The sequence below is a fragment of the Symphodus melops genome (genome assembly GCF_947650265.1).
Source record: "Symphodus melops genome assembly, chromosome: 10".
Lineage (NCBI taxonomy): Eukaryota > Metazoa > Chordata > Actinopteri > Labriformes > Labridae > Symphodus > Symphodus melops.
This window is the reverse complement of record NC_136700.1, coordinates 2,798,721-2,820,000: the sequence shown is the minus strand read 5'-3', so window position 1 is coordinate 2,820,000 and position 21,280 is coordinate 2,798,721. Positions and strand designations below refer to the sequence as shown.

Below are 21,280 nucleotides of genomic sequence, written 5' to 3'. Positions count from 1 at the left end.
AGTGAACGAATCATTGTTGTTGTATTTTTCATTTACTTACAAGATTGAAATTGTTGACAAAAGACAAAAGGGAGAACATTCAGCTCAAAAAACGAAGGGTGAGGTTGGGAGCGTGGTTCCGGTGCAGTCCTGCTGAACGTGACGTCGTTTTGGGAGAAATTCGAAGAGGAAGAAATGTCGCCAGGGCAGAAAACAGATTTAACCTCTGTTACTTGTCGGAGCTGATTGAGTCACCTCCTCACGACACAAACGTCCAAATAGAAGTACTGATACTGGTTTTCATGATGTAAGAGAAACTTTCCAGATAGTCACATCAATAAAGTAAATGAAAAGGAAATTCATTCCCACTTAGGAAGAAAGTTGGACACCAGGCAAAAATGTCGTCCTATGGCTTCAAATCTGAAAATAAGAAAATCAAGTGTCTGTTCTAAAATAGTTTTCTTACTTTTTTGAATTAATGAGCAGAGCTGTCATAGCTGCCAAGGTTTAAATGAACCTTTTTAACTGAAGTTGAGGTTAGTGTTACTTTCCTACCCTGCATAAAGGACCAGAACGAATCTGTCGTTATGGTTTAAGATTATGAAGAATCTCAGCACCAGAGAAATGAGCCGCCTGTGATCGAGGTTACAGTAGGAAAAACAAATGTCTGAAGCCAAGATAATGAGAACTAACAAGACTGACAAAGATAAAATACTTTCACAACCATGGTTTAAAAAAAAAAAAAAAAAGTCTGAATGGTCGCTGGAACTCTTTTTGAATGGCGGTAAATCTCATCAGTTCAACACCAGTTCATGGTGGTGACTGGATTTTTTTGTTCATGACTTGTTAGATGTTGGATTTCTCAGTCTGGCTCTCTGCTCTTGTCTTTGTAAAAATGTAGCTCCTCCATTTTCTCCTGCAGGAAGGAAACAGGCATGGAGCAGCCTCTGGTTCTATGTGGCAGAGTGTTGACCTGGAAAACAGAAAAGACCAAATTATCACTGGTAGAAAAGCCCTTTCAGTTTCAATTGGGAAGCTCTGAAAACTGTTGGGTGGTCTCAGTTCACTTTAGTGGTTAAGAGCGTCTTGTTGAACGGCAAATGAAGTACTTCAAGAAAATGCCCCTATTGATATTGTTGAATTATGTGGTTAAAATATTTGATTTCCCAAAGCAAATTTCCTCTTATTATTATGTTTTAATTTCAATCTGAGTAAGAATTGAAACAGTTCGTTTTGGTCCACTGAGTCAAGAGGAGCTCCCTTTTTTGTTTTCGTTTTCATTTACATTTGGAAATAAAGGGGGATTTTTTTTTTATGAAGAGAGCCAAGACGCGCTCTGAAATCTCGCTGTGACATCAGCGGAGTTGTTGCAGGAAGATGAAGGTTTGAAGCATCAGTTGGAGTTGAAGAGAGCCGGTAGATAGAAATGAAGGAAAACATCCTGAGCCTGTCATTTTCAACACACGTTTAAGTGGACGCACTTTGAACAGACTCAGCGAAGGTTTACGTTGCTGTCATCGAGGCCCAGTTTGTGGCTCTCAAACTCCTGGATGTACTACAAAACGTAATCAATGAATAGAAACGAAATAAATTAGTAAAAAAAGAGGCAAATTTGTGCAAAGCTTTGTAGTAGTCTACTGGATTGCTTTTAACAGAAACAAAGGCCCACAGTTGTATCTCATGCTGCCCAGATATCCACCAAATATTCAAAACTGAGATTTTAATTAAACTTAACTGAATTTCATGCACAGGTTTCACTATGCTTGAAATCCACATCAACAATAATTAAAGTCATTGAAAGAAGTGAATTTATACTCCAGCAGCTTCATTCATGGTTGATTGTAGTAAACAGTGTTTTTGGTTGACCCATATAATAATAAACTCGTCCTATTGTTACATTTAAAATCATCAGCCATCACACCTTTGATGGCTGTGACTTATGTCACGTCTTTATGCACCTACTAGATCTGAGCTCACTTACAGTGCAGACACTCCAGGGTTTTCAACAGACATATTTGTATTCGCTCAGTCGCTAATGTCACGAGCATTTGCGACTTCACAATAAGATAAGAGATGTCAAAGGTGGTGAAGACATTCTAGCTCACCCTTCTCTCAGGAGACGCATGAACTAGAGAGTTGTGGTGATTTCCCCTCATTTCCCTTTTCTCGGGTGTCCACACTCCGGGGTCTGTCTGAGTCGAACGGTCCGACGAGGTTAAATCACTGCTGCTATTTGTCCAAACAGAGGGTCCCTTGTTGTGGTCTGTCTCGATACTCTGAGGGAAAACAAAGGCCTCCTCCTCTGAACCTGGCAGGCAATGTGAGACATGAGTATAGCAGGTGAAAGGCTGAGTCATATGCAGGGTGGGTAATCTGTATATGATGGAGACAGAACGTACTCCAGACGCTGTTCTTGGTTCGAGATTCGGGGGCCGGGGTGCACGGACAGGACCCAGTTGTGTTTTTGTGTTTTTTCGAGCACTCCATTCCCACCAGGTCTCTGCAGTGTCTGTGACAGTTTATCCCACAGTCTGCAAGAGAGGAAATGAGAATTAAACAGAAACACTACGACTTCACGAATCAGTTCGCTCAACTTACAAAAGGTTTGTGGATTGATTGCCTTAAGCATCCCGAACCAAAATACTTTCACATGGCAGGTGGCAGCAGACATTTCCCAGACACATACAGCCAAAGCTGTGTGAACTGACCCTTGACCTCAATGTGAAACATCTTCCAATCAATCTGTTAACTTTAATAAAATGTAGGGATTGAAATCTTACCTTTACAGTGGTAGCCCTGTTTGATTACTCCCCACAGCTACAAGAAGGCAAACATACAACACACATGTGATTTTAGGGTTTGCATTGGTGATTATAAAGAAGAAAATGTGACAGTGGATACTCACAAAGCCTCCACAGATGTAACAAAACGTTGGTCGCTTATATGTGGTTTCATGAAAGTTATGTACGTCACTGAAGTTGTAGCCGAGTTTAGCACACACGGACATTCCCCTCATGAAGTAAGAGGTGATTTCTTCACGGCTTATTTGTCCCTCCCTGTGAGGAACATTTTCCAAACGGCAACAACATGAGTGGTTCAGTTAGTTCAGGTTTTTTTTTTCTCCCCTCTTAGAAGAATTCATCTCACTCATGCTGCTTGATCTGTTCTCAGTTTAGCAGCCACACCAGAGAGGCACCGTGCGTTGTAGCTTCCTCACCTGTCAGTTTCATGAGTGCAGAAGGAGAAGGGGAAGTTGGCTGCTATTTTCTCAAAGTCCTCAAGAGAGATGTAACCATCTTGGTTCTGGTCGTAATTTTTCATTATGGACTGCAGGGGGCGACAGAGCAATCACTTATTCAGCTGTCAAGGACCAGTTGGTTAGTTCTGCTTTGGCATATGAAGTAATAAGGAAGTGAAAGACAGAAGGTTGTTGCAGAGTCACATACTCACATCCACCATCTGTTTGACATGTTTAGATATGGTGTCAGGGTCGAGCCTGGGCGTGACCCCTGAACCCCACTCTGCCACCACGGGCGGTTTAACTGGAGCTACGGGCTGTGGAACCAACAGTTGCAGAGATGAGACACAACAGTTTGAACAAGTGAGAAAAAGAAAAAAAAAAAAAGTGAGCACACCCACCACATAACACGCCTGCCTAACGTATAGCACTTTGATGTGGTTGAGTTCTGGTATACTTGAGCTCTGAATGCGTGCTTTGTTTAAAAGACGTGACACCCACAGAGTACACAAATGTCCCTCTTGAGAATACAGACATACAGACAAGTGAGCCTGAGAGGCTTAGATAACGCTCAACTTCAAAGAAGAGCATGCAGCTTTACTGACCTGGATCTTGGGGTTCTTGGGTTCCTTGGTATATGAAAGTTCATATAGCTCATCCTCAGTGTAGTACAAATCTAGAGAAAGCTAAAGCATTAAAAGAAAATAATTTAAGATAAACTTAGTTGATTCTTTTTCAAAACTGAAATCTAATAGATCAGCTTTTAGCGTTGTGTCGTACTGTGAGCAGATGCAGAAGATCTTTATTGGCCTCGAAAGGGGGTGTGCTGCTGTGAATGGCCAGCAGGTCGCTGATGTTGCTGTACAGGTGCTGCAGCTTGCTCAGGTTAATCTTGTCATCGTCTATGTAGTCGGGCAGGGCCTCGTTCAGTGAGATCAGATCCTTCAGATGGACGCCGAGAATGGGAACCTTGAAGCCGCTGCACTCGTTGTAAACCCTCCGGTAGTTGCTGTAGTTGCTGCGTGACGAGAGCAGCTCTGTCATCTCGCTCAAGGCCTGACGGAAGATAGAGAAGACAGTGCTGATACATTAGCCTGAGAGAGGGAGCGAGGAACGACGTGCGGGAAAGGAGCCACATGGTCACAATCAAACCTGGGACTACAGCCTCTGAACATTGGACGTGCAAACAAACCATTCGTCCACTGGCGACCCCGACATTAGTGACATATGTAACCATATCTGACCACACAATAAATGTCATTCAGATATATAGTCTATACACACGTCTGTCTGCACATAATGCAGATTAACAAATAACATGGTCTGTTTTTAATATTTTTGGCAAGAATGCTGCAAGCCTTTTTTTTATAAATCACATAAACAGGGATTTTAATCATAAATGAACAAGATATAGAAACATGTGTTGACCCCCAAAATAAAGCATTAAAGGTGAACGTCACTAAAGATTTCTCAAATTTGCCTAAGGACACAAAAATAATAAAAAAAGGATAAAACTAGAAAGTATGGAATAAAGACAATGACGCCATGGGAGATTTGATGGAGGAACATTTAGTCATTAAAGTGCTGTGGTGAGGTATTTATAACAAATCTGACTGATGGTGACGTGTAATGATTGAAATACCTTAGTTACGTCAGGAGGCAGCAGGTTGGAGGTGTCTTTCAGGCGAGAGATGGAGCTGTGACAGAGGCCTCCCGTCACTGCCATTAGAGTGTTAAAGTTTTGCAGAGCTCGAAGTTTCTAAAGAGGAAAGAGCAGAAAAAATGACTGCTGGTGTGAAACCCTAAAAAAAGCCCAAACCCAGACGAGTGCATGTTGAAACAAAAATCTTGATGTGTTGTCTACCTGAGCCACATGAATGAACTTGGTGAAGACCTGAGCTCTCTGCTGGGCCGTGTGTCTGCTGAGGATCATCAGCTGGACCCACTGGGAGACTCCATTACACAGCATGACTGAACGCTCCAGAGCAGGGTTGTCCCTTACTGAGCCTCGCACCACGTAGCTCCGATAATCCAGGAACTAGCAGACATAGGACAAGAAAACTTGAGTTCAGAGACAGGGCCCTCAAACTAATATATTGTCATCAATATTATGTCAATACGCAGTTTAATTAGCATCAAAACCATCAGTAATATCATCATATTAATATTATATGCTGATTTTCAATGTATCAATAATCGCTGAATGGCTTCATTGTGATATTATTGCGGGACACTTATCCAATACGATCACATGGTATTGAATCTGCAGTTCTCACCCCTAAAACATTTTACTGTATTATGTCTTTTTTAATCAGAGGATTCATTATTAGATCATGTGACACTGGTGTTGTATTCGGTATGAGCAGCAATGTCCTGATTGATTATTCCAAATGAAGCTGATTACACACAGTCAGGACAGCAGTTATTAAGAAGTTGATCGTTGAACTGACTGAAACGTTGCAGAAGTTCTTGAACTCCAGGTAGCTGAGGTGCTGAGCCATCTCATCCGGCTCCATGTGGTCGAAGATCAAAGACACCTTCCTCTTCTTCACAGAAGGTGACGGTGCCTGGAATATGTTCGCATGAGGGCTTCTAGGAAAATCACAGCCAAGCGATAGGAGAAAACAGATTTTATGTCTATTTTTAGATTTAGATCTTTCTGTTGATGAGCTGTGTGGAAGTCTGCTGTTGGATCAAATCACAAATCATAGCTCACAGGCAGGAGGTGTCGGTGTGCTGTGATTGCTTCTCCTCCACGTCTGACCGGACCAGCGCCCACAGATCCCCCATGGTCTGCTCAAGGAGGGGGTCTGCTTCAAATACTGCCGGGAACTGGCTCATCCACTGCCTTGCCACAAAGCAGAAAATATGTTTACCACACACAAATAGAGCAGGATAACCAGTTCTCTTACCCTCATGTGCCTGGCACCCGTACTCACCTAATAAGGTGGCAGACCTGCGTCCGCCTCAGTCCTCTCTTGTCTGAGGGACAATCCTTATAAGTGAAAAGGAGGGTCAAGGATTTAAACTACACTTACTTAAAATGTGCTTTACTGCAACATATGAGACAAACAGAGAAACGCCCGTCTCTTCATCTGATTAATGAGCATCAATATGCGATTAGTTTCACTGTACCGCAAGGAACAGAGTACGAAACTGAGCGACTGTGGAGGATATATAGAGAGAAGTTTCTGGGCGAACATCTGAGATGGCACCACCCAGCTGTGCATCATCAGAGTCATGTGGACCAACTGGCTGGAAAACTTCCCCTCTGAATCTGCAACCAAAAACACAGCGCTAGACTTCACACAGGGAAGAGTATGGTGTGGTAAATAGCAACAACAGCGAACACTTGCATGGCGGTTCAGTAGTCAGTTCAGTTCATTCAGTCACTTTGTTTACCGGACTGGATTTTTTTGATTATCTTTTCCTTTTTTTTCGACCTGAGACATGCGGCTAAGCTGGACTGGCGTTTTATAATTTCTTTTGGTGTGAGTGTCTGTGATAACCTTGGCAACCTGCAGCGGGGGATTTCCTGCCAGTCGCTTACTGAGAAACATCCAACTGTGACCTAGAGTAGAAATAAGCAAACATATAGACTGGACTAGACAAATGTGTCTAATTAACTTGATATACAAATGACCTTCATAATATATTCATATATTTCATATTTTATAGTTTAATGCGACATAACAATTCATAACACTGCATTGTCTAAGGCTGCTGATAATACGAGTTAAAGAAAAAACATGCGTGTGTGTGTGTGTGTGTGTGTGTGTGTGTGTGTGTGTGTGTGTGTGTGCGTATGAATTATGTTCCCTTTTTTCCACTTTGTGAATACCAGTTCCTTCCACCTTTTCCAAGACGTGCATTCATGTTTTTTGGGTTATTTTGATTATAATCTTTTCTTCCACTATTGGTGTTCACAACAGCTCCACTGCAGTGTCTCGTTTCATCTTTACTCAGCATGTACTTATTTTATTTAAATTGTGATTAACCTTTGATGAATGTATTCCTTAAAAAACAAGGAAGTATTATCAGCATTAACCAGGACCTTTTTTTGAATGGCATGTTCAAAAACCGCCTCCATTACTCTGGTGGACTTTAATATGAACATATCTTTGTGCTGGATACCATGACGGGTGTCCACACAGTTTTTTAGGGATTTGGATGAGCTGAATAATTAGGCATGGGAGAGTGAAATCACTGAAAGTGGGAAGGGAGGAGAGATTTGTTTAGTGTAACTTTGCATGGGAATAGCTAGCTGGCCTCTGAAGCCCACCAGAACAAAGCTTGATTGTATGAGACTGCTCTTTGTCTCCCCTCCTCTCTGTCAGTCTCTCTCACCCCGAATTCCCTCTCACACTCTGTCATCCCTCATTTATATAACCTGGTTGAGATAAAGAGAAAAGTCACATGACAAACCTACGGTACACATGCAAACACATTAGGACAGGGACTGACCGAAGCAGTTCAGGCAGCGCTGTATGAGCTCATCCAGGCTGGCAGCGCTGGCGCTTGGAGCAGAGCTGGGGCTCTGCAGGGCCCGGGTGATGTCCTGAGGGCTGGGACATGTATACCTCCTCCGCTGGACCAGCTTCCCTTTTTTCAGCCCTCCAGGGCTGTCCACATTTGGCTTCCTGAGAGAGAGAGAGAGAGAGAGAGAGAAGGAGTATGAGTCTAGAAATACAATGAGCAGGGTGATTTGGGGAAGTATCACTTCTCGTACGAGACAATCAGTGTTACACTCTATAGGTGTCTGAGTTTCTTATCATGAAGATTCCAGGTAGAGTGATGACGCTGCAAACCAGGAGTGCAGGAAGTTGATGAAAATGATTTTTTCATAATTCAAACAGCCGTCTTCTGGGATGCATAGGTCATACCTTTATATCAAAAATATAAATATGCCATTTGTTCCTGGGTTACTTGCAGTTATAATGACTTGCATGACTTTTAAATAGCTGTCAAACACCTGTGTGTATCAATGATATTTTTTGTTTTAATTGAAATTTAGCCTTTGTAATTCAGTGCATGTATGTACTCAGAAAAGAGCTGCACAGATTATGGCTTGCAGGTTTGGAAACAATTAGGACAATATTGATCTTAGTTTTGTCTTCTTTTAGTTACCATGGCAGTTTGTGATCGAGGTCAAACCCAGACTTTTTGTCAGACGTTGCATGAAGACATCCTTTGGTCATACGATGGAGCTGAGATGATTGTGAGGTGCAGAATGAATGCCAAAAGAAGTCAGGGAGCAAAACCTCTTGTCTTTAGTGTCAACATTGAGTCACTATCAAAGGGAGTTTTTGCATGTCCTCAAACAGACTCCTTTGTTTCATGATGCTTCCTCTTCACATCAATATCTAAATGTATTTCATAATAACCATTGAGTGACCTTTAACGTTTTTGTGGTCACTGGTAGCTTTTGCAATAAGTTGAAGGAAAAGTGTTTGAGCCGCTCTCCTGCTAAATTTCAAATCAAATGAAACCTCAACGTTTCATGTCTTCTATACCGCACTCTTTGTCCCCATGTATGTGAAGAGACAGCGTGTACCGTATACGCAGTGGGTCTGCGCTGGGTCCTTTTTTTTTCTTCGCACAGACGCTGATGGTGATGACATTACCAGGAAACAGAGTAAAGAGAACTGGTGACATGTTCCCTAAATGAACAGACCTGCATCTCCTTCTCTTAACCAATGTGTGTGTGATTCATTTTAACAGACCCCTACACACACACACACACACACACACACACACAATGAATATCTCAACATTCACACACATCCACACAAAACATTCAGTCGGCTTTATGTTCAACAGATGAGTGGGTACTCGTAGATGCACCATCCCATACAGACGTACATGGCCATATTTACTGATCTATTTATAACACACGCTTTCTCCTGTATGTCGGAGCTGTTTGATACAGCTGTCACAGTTAACACAAAGCACACACATTTATACATTTCTTCCTCAGCCTGGACTGGATTCACAAACCCTGATGGTAGGGGTGACAGTGATGACCCTAAGCGTGTGCATCCTGGTCGTCCGGCTCCAGACGGCTGGTTTGGAAACCTGCTGGGCAACAAAGCTCCTCCTCTCCGCCTCATTACACTGCCTGGCCTCTGAATTCAAAACACTAACAGTAAACAGCACATCATGTACCACGCTTGGCAATTTACGGTTCAGGAACGTAACAAGCACACTGTCAAGGTTTTTGGGTTCATTTGATGTATACTGCCGGCACTTATTGTTCTACAGCAAAGAGCTCTTATCTCATCACACATTATGTAATTAGCTGCAAAAGCCTGACTGGAAAATTTGTGATTTTTAAGCTGTAACAAAAAAAGGTACTTCTCTGTTCGTTAAGCCAACTTTTATACTCAGAGAACAATTTTCTCATAGAGGAAATTCATGATTCTTGTTATTCACACCTTGAACCTTCATTGAACCTCATTCATCACATCCTCTGCCTATGTCCATTATTAAGTGCTTTATGAATTACTTTTTTAGCTACCAGAATTACCAATCTTTAACTTTCTGAGCTAAAAGCATTTATTTTATCAACAACATACAGTGTAGTTTGTGTTTTTAGTGTGCTGAAATGACACACACACTTATATAGCTGCAAAAAGCACATTCTAATTACTTCACCTATTTTGAATTCTTGCAGCGACTTGTGAAAATGTGCACAACTTCATATTTGCTTTTCTGTTTTTTGTGGAGTGCAACTTTTTTTTAAATGAACTGAATCAATATTGACCTTATAGCAGCTTATTTGTCTCTTTTATTTCTGACTTTACATCAACACTTTTTCTTTATCTATATGCCCTTTAGACATTTGTCATCTCTCTCTTTCTGACTCAGAGTGAGCAGTCACACGTACGAGGAGACACTCGTTCTACTACAAACAGAAGTGCTGATGGGGAAATGTTATTGATGTCATGGCGTTTTGCAGGGAATTCCCCCCCGAGCGCTGAGCAGGTAACACACCAGCCAATCATCCCTTTTCTGTCATTCTTTGAAAGAGCTGTTGGTAAATACGGTTAGTGTCCATGCAAATTTAAAGACAATCGGAGGTCCTGTTTTAGCATTTGCATTGACATTTACTTGGTATCAGAAACGCAAATCTGTTAAACTTCAACCTATCTATATGATTATGATGATGATCTATGATTCATGATTATTGATCTTGTCAGAGAAAAGAACTTCTTTGTGTTCATAATAAAGATTAAAAAACCTCAAGAAGTGCATTGAAACATAAATGACCAATGATCTGAGTTTATTAGAGAAGACCAGCCTCACTAAGAACTGCTTTACCCATTTTCCTCTCGACCTTCATCCTTGCTCTATTTAAGCCATTCGGGAAACAGCTTCTCCTTTTTCTTTTCAAATCACCCTCTCACTCCCTTTCTCATCCGTGTCAGGACTCCTGGCCACAGATCCAGATCCCCCCCCCGCCTCCCCTTTCTCCCTCTCTCGCTCTCACACTGGCAGGGGGATATGCAAATTCCTCTCTTTCTGTCCTTAATTGATTAATTGAAGCCAGCGACCCTTTGAAGGCCTTGTTTGTGTGCTGCTCTTTTTCTCTTGCTCTAGCCTCTCACAACCTGTGTACTTGTTCCCTCGTTGCATCATGGAGCAACATCCACTGCAGTGGGCTGTTCATCCACTGGGTCCAACCATAAAGTCACTGTACCAAGTATTGTTCTTAGTGTCAGAAAATAGCAGCAAATATTCATCAAGCTGTCTCCCTCTTCTGTGAGGAGCAGAGGATTAGACTGCAGCCGGACGCTAAAGAAACACCTGCGCGCCACACACCTTCAGGGGCAAAACATCCACCCTCTCTTTCATTAACACTCCGAGTAATTTAGCTTCAACTTATTTCAGTATTACAGACATGTTTATAAATAAATGGTTTTATAAATGTATCTATAAAAAGATGTAAAATCTTATAAATATTTGTTTTTAATTCCAATCAGAAACAATCTGATTCTCATTTTTTCCAATTTGTTGTTTATAAGTCTTGTTTGTTCAATTCTTCAGCACATGACATTAAAAAGTGTTTACCCCAAAAACAAATCAGAAGTTCTGAAAAATCCTTTTTTTTTATCCCTTTGAAAGGTCACAAACCACTCTTTGACTGGAAGAAAATAACAAAATGCCGTACTTAGTGTTGTACGAACCATATCAGACAAGCTTAAGAAGCGTGAAACACCTCAAATCTCGTCTTAAAACAGTTTTAAAATACAGATTCTGAATTTCAAAGGCAACTTCTTGTCAACACAAGTAATCAACAGTTTATCAGGTCCATGTTAAAGTCTGCTGTGCTGACTGTGTGAAGAGTTTTGAAAAGTGAACTCACTTGAATACATGAATCTTAATAAAAAAAAAACAATAAAAAAAACATTTCAATTGTCACCGATGCAGAGGAAGCATCTGGCCACTCAATGAGTCCACCTGTCTAACTCAGGTATTTAAATCACATACACCACATGTTTGGCTACCTTAACATCAACACAGAAGCCTTTCATTCCAGGGAATCTGATAAGAGCTGCCGTCACAACTACTGCAGTGAGATGTATTGGAAACACAGGCCACTACGTAGTATTACAGATGAAATGAGGAAAAAACAACAACAAACGGTCATGTTAAAGCTGATTAACAGGACTGATCAGAAGAGCTGAACACATGGAAGCCGGCTCAACAATCGAATATCAGGGCTCACTTATGCAAACACACACAACGTGATGATGTTATTTTCTTCACTGTTATGTAGGTCAAACACTTAAACTGTCAGCGTGCATGAGAGCAACATTTTCTTTTCACATACAGCCTTGTCTCTCTCCACCTCACTCTGTCTGGAGTTGAATAAATGCCAGCAAACAAGTGGTAAATAACACTCAATGCCCCTTTTATCTTCATCTTGTAAAGATCATTTGCAAGAACCACAATGCATCTCAAAACCTCAGGGTTCACACATCTCTGCTGCACACACACCAGTTGCTGCTGACACATACGTAGACCTACAACTGCTAAGAAACCAAGCTGCAAATTGATTTGCACCAGACTCTCAGTTTACACGCACACTCAACTTTCTCATTTAATTACCTCTTGGTCTTGTTCATTGCAGAGCTCTTCTCCTCAGGGGCACTCCTCCTCCACTGATGATCCGCACGGGCATCTGAGCGTGTCCCTACAGCTCCATGGTTGGCCCTGCTCCTCCCTTTCCTCCTCCTCCTGCTCCTCTGTGTCCTCTATGTATTTATGCGCCCAGGACAGCAAAAGCTGGCACAGGACAGAGAGCTGATGGGGGTGACAACTGCCTATCTATCACTCATCAACGAAAGAGGACTAAACTCCACGCCTCAAGTCTGCTTATCACACCACTCAAAGTGTCAGTCAAACTCCCTCCCTCTCTGCTCTCTGAAAGTATCGATCAACCACAGCAACAAAAAAGGCTTGATGCTCGCTCCGCCTACAAAAAAATCAGACGTAAAAAAAAAATCATGCTTCAAAATAGACTCCAAGAGCTTGAAAGAGTAATTCACTTGTTCCTTCAACATAAACAACTCACCATTTTAAATGGAGGAACTGGCTCTCACAGATAGGGGAACTCATATCAGTTTCTGCGTGTGTGTGTTTCTGCACAAAGGGGAGGGGAAAGGAGTGAAAAAAAAACCAAACAGTGAACACCAATGCAGCAGCAGTAGAGGAAGAAGGAGACAAGTTAGAAGAGATTGTGATGAGCAATCATCTGAGCACCATCAGTGTACTCCAGGAAGCGACAGCTGCGGTTCTTTTTTTTTAGAGCATCAACACAGCAAAACATAGAACCACACCTAAATGTCACTTTTGATGCAATTCTTAGGGGCATTGCCTGCACTTGGCAACAAAATCAGTTCTTGGAAAAAAAAAAAGCAAATAGATGTCTGATAACACTGTTTTGATTTTCAAATAAAGTTATTGTATTTAATCTTTTCTTTTTTAACACTGTTGTATTCTGACAAGCGTCTCTGTACTGGATTTGTCCATCCAGGGTCTCCAGTGTCTCCCGAATCATGTCTATCACCCTGATTTCTTCCTTTTCTTCTTCTTCTACTTTTTTTTTTTTTTTTTTTTTTTACCTCCCTCTGTCATTTCTCAGGGTTGCAAGTGATTACACAGGGAGGTAGTGTTAATGCTTCTGAATGTGGCTGTGCAGCTGGACAGGGAGGCTCAAAGGCATCCTTGTTTTAACACACCAAGAGGAAGAGGCGACCAAACAGGGGACATTAATGTCCCCAAGTCTGCAGAGGTGGCTTCTTTGCTGCAGGAAGCTGACTGGCTGGCAGAGAGAGTGGGTGATATGGCATTCAAAAGCAGGGAGAGACGCTCAGAGTCCATGCATGCCAAGTCCAAACACCTAAAATGCTTCAATTTGCATTAGAAAGGAGATCACTGAAGGGCTTTAACAGGGTCGATGGAACTGTCACAAAAGTAAAACAGCATGTAATGCTCTTTCCTGGCTATGTGGTAATCTTACTGTAATATTAGGCAATAGTTATTTAAAACAGGAAGAGCTACGACAACTCAGCTGGTGAATCTAAAGTTGAAAATCAATTCCCATTATTCACCAGGAAAATGTGGTGTGAGTTTATCACACTCCCATATTTGCTTGTGTGTGCTGACTTTATCAGTTTAGTTTGGGGTAAATGTAAAGTGCATTATTCGGGTGTGTAAGACTTTGTTATTGGTTGTAAAAACGGAAGTCGCCCTGTCAAACATGTTGCCTACAAGAAACACAAGGACCTATCAGGAGCCCGATATGTTACAACTGGACGGTAACTTTACAACATGAACTGAGTTTGAATCACTTTCTTTGGGGATATTTCTCTTGACTTTCTAATTAGCAAATGAATGTGACTTTAACGTTTACCAAGCTATTGCACGACGTTAAACGCCAAGTGTTTGTCTAATGTATCATAGAGTTTCCCTCTTTTTGATTAAACTGGTAAACATTCACTTTATAGTGGACCTTACCTCTGTTGTCAAATACGTGATCATTGGGAGACGTGTTACAGAGATTTGAATGAACATTTTTCGTGAGACATTGTCGCCATCTTCAGGCGAGGCGCCGCAACTGCAATTAAATGGAGGCGGATTCATGAGTTGGCAGAAAGACTGCAACAGCAGGTATTTTCTGAGTCAGGAGGACTCGTGCTCCCAGAATTCATGTTAGTTCTGCTCCAGTGGCGTATAACCTCTCCCCCCCCCCCCCCGCCTCCTCCTTCCCTCCTTCCATCCTCTCTCTCCGTTTTTGCCCACCGGACGGAGTTGTATACCGGTAAGCAGCGTCCCAAAACATCTTAACACTGCCACCTGCTATTGCTGTGAGAGATGGATGAGAAGGAGAGCATGCTGAAGGGTGCCAGATGGAGCCTGACGAGGTGAGGATTTGCGCCTGTAATATTGCTGAATTAAGATTGGCCACCGTTTGTGATTGATTCTGTGATGCGCCTCTTTTCAGTTCAGACTTCCAGCTTTTCTGTCTGCTGCATCCTCGCTGCCTGTTCTGACCGAGGAGGGGTGTGACACTGGCGCTCATGCATGCCCACTGTGTGTCCTCCAGGAATGTGTTTTGCTGTCCAGACAGAGCTGTTCATTTTGTGAGATAGCATGATTTTTATTCTAACCATGAGGCAAGTGTGTAGTCTGCAACAAAAGGAAGAAGAAGAATGAAAAGAAAATATGAGTTATTGTTTAACCATATTGGCCATTTTGTGTCAGGGTCTAATGGATCTGTTCAGGCTGCAAGGAGACCGACAGGGAAGCTGAATGGACACATTTTAAAATACAGGTAAATCAAAATGGGATATTTTCATCATGTAAGGCTGCCAGGCACTATTGATAATTTGTGTTTGTTTTAAATTGCCAAACTTAATCTCTGCTACCCAATTCAAATATGAGAATTCAAAGACACTTTCACTTTTTTGATCTGACATGTTTACATCTGGAAACACCTGAGTCAACTAAAGCATGTCCAGGTTCTGTCACTTTAAATTACTACACAGATCTTGCTGGTAACAGAGGGATTAAAAACCTGACTTGTTGTTGTTTACGGACTTTGAAAAAGCATTGTAAGGGGCTTTGTATGCTACTAAATGTGCATTAATGCAGGTTTGATTTTCCTTTGACCAGACCTTTAAGTGACTTTGAGACTTTCTTAGTTGTCCTCGTTGATAAATGTAATCCTGATCAAGCAGATGAGACAAGTTTAACGTTTTGGATCTCTAGCTTCAGCTGTGATCGATGTTTTCAATGACACAGATTTTCAGGAATCTGTTCATTTGACCTTTCAAATCATGTTTTTTTTTTTTCTCTGTTCAGTCGATCTGTGTTGACACTAAAAGGAGAAAAGATAAAACAAGATAGAAACGTATTGATCACGTGTCAGGTTAATCCAACATTACAGTACAACATACAGGTAAGATTCAGCTAGTGACCACACTGATAATACTAGATGATGATCTACACGAATTAGTGATGTGAAGTTTCACATGGTACTGAACATGACAAAGCCTGATATAGTGGGTGTGAAAATCATGATATGATATTATCTCAATACTTAATATTGTCGTAAACCCTGTAAAAGGCTGCACACACCTCACATCTGAAGTGTCAGTATTTCAGTCTAAGCCAACTTTAACATGAGTTTTTTTCTTTTTTCTTATACTTGATGATCATGAGACGATATGATATCGCCATGCAAAAAAATGTTTTATTGATTTTTCCCCCACCTCTGAGATATAGACGAGAAAAATGCACAAAAAGTTGAATACAGACTTGGTGTATAGACTCACTGCTAATCGTAGCTGTGCAGAGCAGAGAGACCTTTAGAACCGGTTTTTATTCAAGTGTTGGAATATTTGAGCCCTTTTGGAAGAGACCTGCTAATTACGTATAAATGAACACGTACGCCTGATTCTGAGGGGAATATTGTGAAGTCGATTGACTTTTTCTCCTTGAGGAGTTAAGGTGTGTTTGTGCTTTTATTCAAACTGAACACCCCTAAAGGCTAGTCCTTCCCCCAATTTCCTTTTATAGCATCAGACATGTGGAGGGAGGGGTGAGAATTGTGTGTGTGTGTGTGTGTGTTTGAGGGAGACAGGCTGTGTTAAGGAGTAGCCCACTTTTACAAACATGGTGGTACGATGGGATGGGAGCAGTGCAAGCGTGTAACAAGGTGCATGCCCCTCCCTCCACCAACCAACCACAATCCCTCCCTCATCTGCGGTTGGGGGGATGTAGGGCGAAGGAGGAGAGGAGTTCAGGAGAGCTTTTTCCTCTTGTCACTCTCTCTCACAACAGCGTGAGTGCCACAGGACTCATGCTGTCCTCCCGCACACCTACACACACGAGCACTGAGAGAGAGAGACGCTGAAAGGGAGAGAGGGGCACAGCTACTAGACAGGGAGGAGAGAGAGAGAGAGAGGGAGGGAGGGACACAGCAAAAAGATCAAATAAATCGTGAAGACAGGACACTGAAGGATTTTCTCTTTTCTCCTGAGGAGCTGCGAGTAACCCTCGGAGAAGGATGGCAGAAGGGGGAGAGGGAGAGGAGGAGATTCAGTTCCTGCGAACGGTGAGTCCTGCTTCCTTTTCTTTGCTATAACCTGCACTGACTGCTCGAGTAGAGTGCAGGATGCTCGGGGCATGAGAGGGAAACCACTTACTAGGACGGCAAGAAAATAAAATACACCGTTTTTCAGTGCAATATGAGTGATTTTTGTTTTTTATCCAATCTTTCAATGTTTGACTTTAACACATGATCCTCCAGCATGAGCTTCAATGCTTTCTCAGTGGCTACACAGTTTCTCCTCAAACTTCTGCTTCTCTGGCATTGGTTATTAAAGGCATATCTGTCGTTGCAGTTCTTGAGCCAAGGCCCCCTTCTGCATATAGTTGACTATTTTTGCGTTGCCCTGAATGTGCCATGACCCGCTTATTAGTTGCTCGCTTTAAACTTGGTAATTGATTTCTTTAATCTCATTTAAGCACAAACATGTTGGGTTGTTACCCTACGATATTCCTTCATCGTTTGATCGGGGCTCATTGTCTCAAGTCATCACTTTCACATTACTTTCAGAATGTTCTGGACTCAAGAATAGGTTTGTAACAGTGTATGGGTGCATATGTATGTGTGAGCACTGATAGATAGACAGGGGCTGGTGCATCTGTTAGCATCGTTATCTATTTTTATCTGAGGAAAGTAGAGCCTGTCAGTGTGGGGCGAGGAGGCAGAGAACCAAGCTACCCAGATCCTGCAGGGGACAGCTGGCCAAAGGCTGCATGTCTTCTTTGGAGAAGCAAACACACAGTCGCAGTGTGGAAAGATCCACTCTGGACTCCGTGGGCGATGACCCGGAAAAAAAGACCTCAAACAGCTGAGTTGTTGAAAAGGGTTTTCCAAATCGAAGGAGAGAAACACAATTATTAAACTGGTCCAAATGTGTTTTTTTTTTTTTACCAGGGTTTTACACTTCGATATCTGATACCTGTTTCGTTACCACGACAACATTAATGGAAGTCCGAGCCACCCAATTTTAAGTAATTCATTGTTTTGAATGACCAAATCTGCAGGCAAACTTCTCAAATGAAATATAGTTATTTTTTAAATGTTTATTGTTTTCGATGCTATCGATTATTTAAACATAAGAGACTGTATCGTTTGAAAAGAAACCAAACATTGAATAGAAAATGTAGAGAAGTCTTATAGTGTCCTAACAAAAATAATCACTTGGGAGATGATTTTTTCCTAATAATTTAACAGATTTTTTAATGGCCACTAATAGACACAGATTAGGGTGTTTCACTTATTACTGAAAAGCACAAAACTAACAACAGAATACTTTATAGTTACCCGATTGACATTCAAATATTTTTAAACTGGAGAATCAACATAAATAGAAGCTGCTGAATCTCCTGACATTTATTTCTCTTCAGGTGAAACTGTAGTTTAACGTTACGGTGTCCTGCAGTGTTTACTTAGCTTGTACTTAAGTCTAGTCAGCTGTTAAATAATATTAATAAAAGTACAGACGGGGGACTTTAGCAAGACCGCGAGCAAGTTGTATTGATGGGCAGGATTATTGTCAAATTCTCTGTAAGCTCACGATATCAACGAGACGTCAATCAATGATCAATGATCGGCTGTTTTTTTTTTCTCTCTTTAGAAATGTTTAAAATGACTGAACACTGTGGAGGCCTTCAGCGGGTTTGTCCTTCGGTTCAGATGAAACTGTTACACACCAACACATCAAAAGAAGAAACAATGCAGCTCTGTTTGAATTATTAATGTCTGGTTCACATCAATGGATTTAACTCTGACACTAACACTGTCGGGGTCACGAGGGTTCAATCCCCGCTGGAAATACAAAGCTAAAAATGTAAGTGCTTGTAATGTTGTCGGGCTCTTTGAATTGCAGCATCTTCCAAACGGTCTGTGTTATCAGGCTTTTAATTAGAGGCCATTGATGGCAGACATTGTGTGAGTCAGCTGTTTCTCTGTTCTGGGGTTGTATTGGAGGTGTGTGATGAAAGTGGATTTCTTACCTCACCCAGACCAGCCGGGGCAGCAGACTGTAGTCACATAATTGCCTGTTTTAATCTTTTTACAGTCGCATAACCTGCCATGGAGGTTCACAGCCTGTGTGTCAGAGCAAGGCTGAAACACACGCCTTCAAAAAAATGCTTTTAGAAGAGTTTAATAAAAGAAAAGTAAAGTTTTATTGGACCAGAAAAGACATTTTAGGAGACAATGGTTGGGTAAGAAAACAAGGTCTTGCTATGCTGGCCCAGTGTTTGATAATGATATCTTTGATTGGGCTCTACTAAAACACAGAGAAGCTCCTTGTTAATTATTTCTAATATTATTTCAACCTTAGAATTGCTTGTTTTTCTCTTGTGTAGCTTTAGTGAGCTGGATGCTAGGCAGAGTTTTCATCATTTAAAAACAAAGCAAACATAATTTAAAACTTTCTTTCAGATGAAAGATGACCTTTGGACACGTGTAGAATTTTTATTAGCATTACCACTTAGGCTCACTTTGCCATAATGATAATTACTATAATGGTTATACTGTAAAAAATCTCTCCATCAACTGATCGGACCTGAGTGCAATAATAGGACTACAAACTCTCCAGGAAGGAGGTGATTTGGGCTGCCGTACGCTGGCAAAGGAACTGTCTGTGTAGGTGTTCGTACTGTTGTCTATTTGAGGAAAGAGCTAAAAAAAAAAAATGAGCGCAGTGTTACGCTGTGAGTCCCTTTATTTTCTTTAAACTCTTTTCTCTGTGACTTTAGTGTTTTTCTTTCCTCTCTTCCATGTTAGAAAAAAAGACTTTGGAGTTAAGGCGATGTAACTTTAGTGCATCGCCTCGACAATGCCTGAGTGTAGTTCTTCACCCACACGACTTTTGTTAAAGTTAGAAAGAGAAGTAAAAGCAGAGAGGACCTTTAAGTGATGAATCACTCTCAGTGAGATGGATAGAGAAAGCAGGCATATCACACATTTCGCTGTTTTCAGCACCTCCCCAGTGATTGTTTTCACATCATAAAAGGCCACACACAGATCACTCAGCAGCGCTGCTCCATCCTATTCTGGGTTTTTATTGTGTATTCCAACATGACCCGGGCCTGTAACTCATTGTTGTATAGTCCACACTCGATGTTTGAGGCTTAGATTTACTATCTGCAGCTTAGTTAAATTCTCTACTCTCAAACAACGTGTGCCCTCTGTTGAGGTATAGGAGGCTGGTATTCAATCTCCACCCTTTAAAAATAATAAAAACCCAACAAGCACTTCAGCACCTACATGTGCTGTCAAGAGGTTGGCCTCGCTTTTAACAGCCAGCAGTCTTTTGTTGTCTCTATAGAAAAGACTCTGAAAGCTGAAATGCTCTTTGAACACACGTGAGTCAGCATCAGCTCAACTCCAGTTCATACTTTGGTGCCATTTTCTAAGCTGATCACGACAAAGGGCTGTGTCACCGTTTCGATGCCATATTGTGGTGTGAATCACGCAGGCGAGTGAGTTTGAAGGATTATTCAAGCTACAGTCTATAAAAGCTCGTTCTTTTTATAGTGTGCCACTATAAGTGCCCACACTCAGGAGGGAGAAGCCAGAGGAGGAGGTGTCCTACTTGCCAGCATCCTTTGGGAGATTTGGTGTGCAGATGTGTGTGTGTGTGTGTGTGTGTGTGTGTGTGTGTCGAGTGAACAGGGATCCTTTTCATTGTTGTGACAGTCAATCCTGCAGACGCCAAAGGGCCTTTAATGGAAACAATAGTACGGGCAGTCGTGTTGGCAGGAAGCACTGATTGGTTTGATTTGGATTTTAAACAATGAGAGACACTTTGAACTTGATTTAGCAACGTTTAAAACAGCCTTCTAAATGTCCTTCTACATTTTATTGGGTCATACACATTATGTGCTGCAACTGAAGATTTATGTTGCCCTTGTTTTTAAGCCTGATTCCACATTCAGAGAGTAGAGTTAGGGATGAAACACGATAAAGGTAGCAGTCTGTAGTGGGGCTGTTGGGCTTATATTGCATATTATATATATTATGTTAGCCACACAGTTTATGGTTCATTTCCAAGCTGGGACAATGCTCGCTGCAAAGAGAGAAATACACAATCATTGTGTGTGGATTTTAAATAGCAGATGTTTAACTTGATGTAAATCTGAGCTTAAAAACTTTCCCTCCAATGTCACGGTTCAAAAGTTGTTCAAGTACAACTTTAATTGGTCAGCTAATAAACAAAATAAAGGACAATAAAATGAAATATAGGTGACCCCATATCAGGGACATCAAATGAATAACAAGTTTGAAGGCGTTCACTGAAGCACATTCTTGGTATCTTATAAGACACTTACACACACTGTTCATATAGTCTGTGTGTGTGTGTGTGTGTGTGTGTGTGTGTGTGTGTGTGTGTGTGTGTGTGTGTGTGTGTGTGTGTGTGTGTGTGTGTGTGTGTGTGTGTGTGTGTGTGTGTGTGTGTGTGCAGACTGCAGTAA

General features: G+C 41.5%; 2 protein-coding genes across 12 annotated transcripts in view; one reads left to right on the top strand and one right to left on the bottom strand.

Annotated features, from left to right (window-relative positions):
* Positions 1 to 16: 16 nt before the first annotated feature.
* Positions 17 to 14,292, bottom strand: rasgrp4 (RAS guanyl releasing protein 4). Of its 4 annotated transcripts, XM_079353946.1 has the most exons (19): positions 14,240 to 14,292; positions 12,795 to 12,862; positions 12,329 to 12,695; positions 7,682 to 7,857; positions 6,395 to 6,494; positions 6,157 to 6,219; positions 5,934 to 6,065; positions 5,668 to 5,809; positions 5,082 to 5,255; positions 4,860 to 4,976; positions 3,998 to 4,273; positions 3,823 to 3,903; positions 3,430 to 3,534; positions 3,197 to 3,306; positions 2,885 to 3,035; positions 2,760 to 2,796; positions 2,379 to 2,510; positions 2,085 to 2,287; positions 17 to 952 (listed from the first exon to the last, which is right to left on the bottom strand). In XM_079353946.1, the coding sequence occupies exons 3-19, from the start codon at positions 12,343 to 12,345 to the stop codon at positions 842 to 844; spliced, it is 2,127 nt and encodes a 708-aa protein (XP_079210072.1). In that variant the 5' UTR covers positions 12,346 to 12,695; positions 12,795 to 12,862; positions 14,240 to 14,292; the 3' UTR covers positions 17 to 841. The 4 variants fall into 4 exon arrangements, with proteins under 4 accessions (XP_079210072.1, XP_079210073.1, XP_079210074.1 ...); XM_079353947.1 differs by lacking the exon at positions 14,240 to 14,292 and having other exon boundaries at positions 7,682 to 7,782; positions 12,329 to 12,881; XM_079353948.1 differs by lacking the exon at positions 14,240 to 14,292 and having other exon boundaries at positions 7,682 to 7,746; positions 12,329 to 12,881.
* Positions 14,293 to 16,130: 1,838 nt separating this feature from the next.
* Positions 16,131 to 21,280, top strand: part of ryr1b (ryanodine receptor 1b (skeletal)) — a 59,061-nt gene continuing 53,911 nt past the window's right edge. For 3 of the 8 annotated variants that reach the window (XM_079353288.1, XM_079353287.1, XM_079353286.1), the window contains exon 1: positions 16,171 to 16,841. In XM_079353288.1, the coding sequence (XP_079209414.1) occupies positions 16,794 to 16,841 (48 nt within the window). In that variant the 5' untranslated portion in view covers positions 16,171 to 16,793. Of the gene's footprint in view, positions 16,842 to 21,280 lie in introns of all 8 variants that reach the window. The other 5 variants (XM_079353284.1, XM_079353282.1, XM_079353289.1 and 2 more) reach the window with 3 other exon arrangements.

Excerpts from the sequence above, each read along its gene's own strand:
- rasgrp4 (XM_079353946.1), bottom strand. Across the intron at positions 6,220-6,394 it reads GCCCAGAAACTTCTCTCTAT|TTATAAGGATTGTCCCTCAG; the intron begins ATATCCTCCACA and ends CCTCCTTTTCAC. Across the intron at positions 2,797-2,884 it reads GTTACATCTGTGGAGGCTTT|CTGTGGGGAGTAATCAAACA; the intron begins GTGAGTATCCAC and ends GCCTTCTTGTAG.